General features: G+C 38.8%; 1 protein-coding gene across 1 annotated transcript; it reads right to left on the bottom strand.

Moving 5' to 3' along the window:
- Nucleotides 1-5,274: 5,274 nt before the first annotated feature.
- LOC127079497 (uncharacterized) lies at nt 5,275-6,018 on the bottom strand. The gene is made up of 2 exons (XM_051019881.1): nt 5,917-6,018; nt 5,275-5,844 (listed from the first exon to the last, which is right to left on the bottom strand). The coding sequence occupies exons 1-2, from the start codon at nt 6,016-6,018 to the stop codon at nt 5,275-5,277; spliced, it is 672 nt and encodes a 223-aa protein (XP_050875838.1).
- Between the last annotated feature and the right edge of the window lie 1,170 nt (nt 6,019-7,188).

Raw genomic sequence — 7,188 nt, 5'->3', positions numbered from 1 at the left:
AAACCCACCAAAGCACTTCTTCTTCCTCATCCTCTGAATATGAATCACCACCCCCTTACCTTTCCCCTTCTTCTGACCAAGAGTTATCTGATCAAGAGTCCTCTGACCAAGAACACTCTGACCCTAACTCCCCAACAATAGCTGAAATTTATGCTAAAAATTTCGCTCCACAACCCACAAGACAATCTGAAGTAACCTCACCCCTCCAAACTTCACTTCCACCACAACAAACAACAACCTTACCCTCTGAAACTCAACCATCTGATCCCTTCACCTCTAATATCACTCCACCATTTATTCCCGCTGTACCTGGACCAGACTCTGACCCATTAGACCTAAATCCACTATATGCTTCATCCCCTAGTCTTCAACCAGACGCAGATTCTGAATTTCAACCAGAAGCAGAATCTGAACCTCAACCTCTAAATCTTAGCCCTTCAAACTCTCCACCTCATTCACCTGAACCTGAACCTGAACTTACCATACCTACCCTTGAGGAGGCCATTATACAGGTTGCAGAAGCTTCAGTCCAGAAGGTCAAGTCTCTGGCTAAAAACTCTGAAGTTAGTGATGATCCTAAATCTGTTAGGACACACTGGAACAGAGTCATTAGTTGGATGACCTCTGAGTCTTATAGGCTGAAGAGTATCTCTGAACAAGTCAGAAATGGCTACATCAGAGATGCTGAGGAAAGGCTCCAAGAGAGATTGGCCAGAGAAGCTGAGGCCAAGAGATTAGAAGAGGAAAGATTGGCTAAGGAAGCTGAGGAAGAAGCAAGAAGGTTAGAAGAAGAAAGGCTGGCAAAGGAAGCAGAACTTCTAAGGATTAAGGAAGCTGAAGCCAAGGCTCAGGCGGATGCAGAAGCCCAAGCTGCTGCTGAAGCTGAAGCTCAGCAGGCTCTGACTCAGGGGGAGTCTTCCTCAGCGATCCCTATGATTCTTCATGCTCTGAAAGAGATCAAGCAAGATCAGAAAGAAATCAAGCAAGATCAGAATGAGCTCCGTGCCAGGATGGACAAGCAAGATGCTTTGAATGAAAACATCCAGAACATGTTTGCCATGTTGCTTCAGAGACTTCCTCAACCTCCAAACCCTTAGGCACTTAGGATTTATTTTGTTTGCTTGCCTAGTGTTTTTGCTTCTGTCTTCTTTAGCTCTGATATTCTCTTGGATCTGATGTTTTTGATTGCTTTTGTGCTTTTGATTAATGACATGTTTTTCTCTTTATTGTCTTGTTATTTTTTTATCTACCTTTTTGATTCTGACAAAAAGGGGGAGAAATCATTAAATAGCTCTGATGAAAATTGTCTAAAACCTTAAGCACTATGCAACATTTGTAGATATAGCTCTGATAAAAATAGCTCTGATTAAATAGCTCTAACATTAAATTTAAGAAATTGCAGAAAGTTTTCAGAAATCTCATTACTTGAAAAGCTCTGGTAAGAACTTCTGAACTCCCTAGCACTAACTCAGGGGGAGCTTCTGTCTATCTGATCTTATTTTATTCATGTTTCATCTGCTATTTTAAGTTGTTTTGTCATCATCAAAAAGGGGAGATTGTAAGAACAAAAATTGTTCTACAACAGATTCCTTGATTTTGATGATAACAAAGGATGAAACCAAAAATGGCACCCTAACGAAAAGTTTCTAAGTGTGCAGGGTTCTAAAGATAGAAGAAATAAATCTGATGATGTCATCAGATGCACAACAAGATCAGATACAAATTATCAAGTATCAGAAGCATCTAAAGTGGAATCTCGTTTCAAGAAGCTCTGACTCTGGACAAAACTGCAAAGTATCAGAAGCATCTGAACATGAAGTAAAGTCTAGAAGCTCTGATTCTGGAGAAACGTTATCAGCGCCATCTGAACTCTCAAGAGATCAACATCAGAAGCAAGATTCCAAGATTCTCCAGAAACACAAATACTCTGATTATGGATTTGCTAATCATGAAAGAGTAACGTTGAAGACAAGTAAAGATTTTCAAATTGGATTTCCTGATTAAGAAAGAGACGTTAATCTCCGCTTCCAAGAGAAAAGATACTACTTGTGGTAAGTAGTCACTTCAAAGATGAAAAGTTAAACTGCAGAAGCTATTTAAGTGATGGAGTAAACTCAGTTTAATATCCACCAGATTCAACTCTACTCCAACTCATATATAAATAGAGATGCAATCAACATTCAGTAAGAAGAAAATCAACTAGCCAAAACTATACTGAATTATTTCACGCTCAAGAAAATCATCTTTGTTTTCAAAGAATTTCACTAAGCTTTTGCTTATCAAGTGAAAAATCTGTTCTTAAATTTGTAATACTTGCTTAACTAGAAGCACTCTAGATTACATATCTTGTATCTTTTATTTGTTTGATTTCCTCAAGTGACTCTTTGTAGTCTGTAGACTTGAGAGGACTAAGAGATTTTCTTCTCTCTTAGGGGTTGTTTGTAATCTTTCAAGATTAGTGGATTAAGTCCTTGTTGAAGGCGAAATCACCTTGGCCGGGTGGACTGGAGTAGCTTTGTGTTATAAGCGAACCAGTATAAAATCATTGTGTGATTTTCTTTTTGGAAAAGCGCTTATTTTTCAAACAATTCAAACCCCCCTTTCTTGTTTTTCTCACCTTCAGAAGCATGCTGAGGGACATGAGTGACCTAGATGGAATTTGCCCATCCTGCATAACAGGATAAATGTCTATGGGCCTAATATTGAACTGGACAAGGATGACACGGTCTATGCCTTGTGTTCAATATAGACATAAGGGCAAAAGGGTAATTATACACATAAGTATTATCACAGAAGGTTTTGTCAGATCACATGACATTTTCGTGTCTTGGGTAGCAGTGATGTGTTGCTAGACACCGCTCACTGTTTATTATGTTAAATGTGTGATTTAATATAATTGCCAACGTCACGAAAACCTACAGGGTCACACACAAAGGACGGATTGATGAGAGATAGAGTAACTGAGGAATACCGTAAGGTACGGTGCCCTTAAGTGAATTATAGAACATCGTAAGGTACGGTGTACTTGAGTAGAATACGAAATATGATAAGGTACCATGGGCTTAAGTGATTTTGGGCATATTATAAGATATAGGCCAAAATACACTTAAGTGGGCCTTTTAGCTTGAAGCCCACACAAGTGGTTCTATAAATAGAACCCTTGTGCAGAAGCATTCATAGCGGTTGCATTATTTTCGTTTTCTCTCTCTCTCTCTCTCACACACACTCAAAGTCTTCATTCGTACCAGCTAGCACTGAGATTGAAGGAATCCGTTCGTGTGGACTGAGTAGAGACGTTGTCATCGTTCAACGTTCGTGATCGCTTCGTGGATCTGCATCAAAGGTTTTGATCGTCACAAGAGATCTGCACCAAAGGTTTCAATCGTCACAAGAGGTAAATATTCTATCACTGATCATGACCATTCGTAAGGATCTCTAAAGGAGAAATTTTTTTATTTCCGCTGCGTTTTGGACCGCAATTCTCCTTCAGAACACTCAACCCACTTATCACAAGCATGGATCCTTGAACCAAGACATCTTCCAAAGGAAGGAAAAAAGGCCAAGTTTCCACATAATACCATGAAAGATGGGAGACTTACAATCTCACTAACTAGAATGTTATGCCTTTTTGTGTCAAAATTTAGCGTTATGTTAAGCAATCGTAATTGGACTTATGTAGAAGTCACAATTATTTGAGGCCGGGCAATAGAATTTTGGTGTTAATGCATGTTAGAGACATGATATAATGGACTATGCTCATGAAATATACCACACACAAAAAGAATATGCAAAAGAGGTGGCCTAATCTCATCCATACTTATGTTAATTTTTCAATCAACTAGCCTTAGGACTTTGAGATATCATAGGCCAAATGGAATGGATGCATAAAGAAGGGGAATTAGATGAAGAAGGGGGGGGGGGAATAGATCAAAACTCAAATTGGTCAAAGGAGGACTTTTACCAAATTAAGATCATTCATTCATTTTGGGAGATGGAATGTACATTCCATCAATCCCCTAAGTCCAATGATCTTAACCTAACAAAGTCAAATCAACCTTGACCAAGGCCTAACAACACAAGTCAAACTTGTACAAATCATCAAGATAGCTCAACACAATTATTTGGCATTTATTCAATTTAAAAAATACTAAAAATAATGCATTAAATTAAATATGGTTTGTCAAATTCCTAAAATCTCATCAAAACACCAAAGAAATGGCCATGAGATTTATCATAGGTCAAACAAGGTCAAAGGACATTGGAGAAAAAAATTCAGAATTTTTGGAGACTAAAAAGTATTTTTAAACAATTAAAAATATTCACAAAATCAATTAAATCATGAAAAATATTAATAATGATTCAAAAAATAATTTTAATTCAAAATATGAAAGAGGAATTTATTTAATTTTTTTTGGTGAAACTCTCATATTTTTTGGATCAATATCAAAATTAATATGAATTAATGAAAATCAAATGAAAATCAAAAAATCAAAAAAACGTGGACCACTTGATCTCCCTCATTAATTGAGGTGGCAGATCAAGTGGATGAAAATGTGCGTTCCATGGTGGAACTTAGTCAGCGCGCCACACGCGTGGTAATCACAACCAATGCTCAAGATTAAAACATTTTAAATGAGATTAATGGCCCAGAACCTGTCCAGCACACCATCGTCGCTGGACCTCCGGTCACCTTCTTAGGTGAGGTCCACCGGACTGGTTCACTCATCACCATCAAGAAAATGAAAAAAGAGGACATGATCTGAAAGAAAAAATGGCGTAGAGCACGAATCTGACCTCAATTTTAACTAACTCCAAATATATATAAAGATATGATGAGTTGAATTTTGAGGTGTGTCAACTGAGTTGCTTCGATTTAACCTCAAAGCAACTCAATCTTCTTGCCTACATTGGTAGGACTTCAGACAACCAAAGATCTAAGAGAATTAATGAGAATCGAAGAGAAGAAGTTTTCTGAAAATTACCTTCAATGCTGTGCAGAAATGGATCTTGCTTGCTTCAAACTTGACTTGATCACACTCGAGGAGCTTGCAGAAGTGGTTTGGCAATGGTACAAAGCTTTGGATCCTGGAGTTTTTGAATCTCCAAACAGTGAGATTCAAACTCAATTTTCAAGTTGAAAATTCTCAGGTTTTCTTTTGAATTGTGAGGGTTTCAATTGGGGGGCAAAGCTGGCGCGCAAGGTGTCTTAGAAATGAGCTCAGAGGCCTTGTATTTATAGCATTTGAGAGTGTTATTTTCACACTTAAAAAATTGCTACCCTTCATCATCATTTTTGAAATCGACATAGGCTACCCTTTTACCTTTATTTGCCCTAGCCTTTTCTTCCTTCAAACATTCTAACTGTTGAACCCTATCAGCCAGTTGGGTCATATCTCTCAGATATTGGGCATCTAATTTCTTCCTAATCGAATAGTCAAGGTCCCTAACGGCTATTTCGACCAGTTCATGCTCTGGCACTTGTGTAAAACATCTAACTTTGAGTAATCGAAACCTATTCAGATAGTCATCAATTGGCTCAATAAACTTTCGTTTGATACTAGCCAGTTCCTTTAGACTTATCTTCGTTTGTCCCATGTAAAACTGCTCATGGAACATTCTCTCTAGTTGGTTCCAAGTATGGATCGAACTTTGGGGCAGGGTGGTGACCCATGTGAAGGCATTCTTGGTGAGAGAACTTGGAAAAAACTTTACCCTAAGGCTCTCATTGTTTGACATATCTCCTGCCTCAATTAAATATCTAGCCACGTGCTCGACAATCGATTCAGTGGTATCCCCAGAAAACTTAATGAATTTGGGGATTTTGGTTCTAGGGGGTGCTTCTGCCTGTAAGATATACTCTAACAGAGGTGATGTATAATTTGGCCTTCGAAGGCTGAAATTTACCCCATTTCAAACCATAATCCTCTCGACCATGACTGCTAGATTATTATTTGCTGCCAAATCATCATGTCGAACTTGCCGTATGATATCATCGGCGTTTTGGTTTCTATTTACCATTACTACCCTTGGTTCCCTGGGTATTTGTGGTTCGATCATATGGGGTACTACTCCTACCCTCTAATTCCGCATCTCTGGTTGCAGTTGATTTTATGGGATCTGGTTAATAGTAAGGTCTTCTTCAAAGGTGGTCTCCTGGTTTTCTCATACCCAATCCCTAAGAGGGTGTCGCTGGAGTTATGGTACACCCAGGAATTTAGACATTCGTGCCACCTGCGCTGTCATCTATTGATTTGACTGAGCCGTATTTTGAATCAGAGGATTTAACACGGTGGTCAATGTTTGGGTCAACATTTGGACCATCTAATGGTTACTTTCGTCCATCTGTTGTCTCCACGCTGCTGTGGAGTTATTGGTAAGACTAGGTAGTTGTGTCTGGTGTCTCAAACCTGAAGATTGGTTAGTTCGACCCATGTTAACCCTAGACCCATGTACTGGAGAGTTTATGTTAACCACTGGTTCTGAGAGAGTAGAGACAGCGTTGTGTAAATTGTCCATCACTGAAGTTGGCATTCCGTATGGTTGTTCTCGACTACCAAATGGTATTGAGAAACCAGGGGGTACCAAATGTCTGTTTGGAATGTCTCTAATTGGTGGGGGAGTATGTGGAGGCCCCCTAGGCCCGATGTAAGTTAAAATCGGTTCAGTATGGGAGATCGAATGCATAGGCATCGAACTCACCATAGATGGAACAATTCCATACACGTGCATTGTGGCCGTGTTCGCCCCTATCGAAGAAGAAGGGGGCGTTATGTTACTGGTTGATGGATTTTGGGAGTTTTGGTTATCTGGCGCATTTACATTTGCCATCCTCGTATGAGATTCTCTCCTTGGTCGTTGTTCGTTGTTTATGGCTACTTTACCACTCCTTAATAACATACAACGAATTCTTTCCAAAAAAAAGGAAAAAATGACTTAACAACCAAAACTAAAAACAATTCCAAAATGCTAGCACTGTCCCACTAGGCGTGCCAATTTGTTTACCTTGAAAATTAGTAAACAACCGTTGATCTTCCAAATTTCTAAATTTGGTTACTCACAGGATCGATCAGATTGATCTTAGGACATGTGCTAACGATTTTTAAAATGAACTTTAGTAATCATGAACACTTCGACAGTATTAGTGGGACTAGTGATTAAAACTTACGGTAAAAGGCTAATATGAATTAA

Source organism: Lathyrus oleraceus, chromosome 5, assembly GCF_024323335.1.
Source record: "Lathyrus oleraceus cultivar Zhongwan6 chromosome 5, CAAS_Psat_ZW6_1.0, whole genome shotgun sequence".
NCBI lineage: Eukaryota > Viridiplantae > Streptophyta > Magnoliopsida > Fabales > Fabaceae > Lathyrus > Lathyrus oleraceus.
Note: the sequence above shows the minus strand (reverse complement) of the source record. Positions and strands in the feature narration are given on the sequence as shown.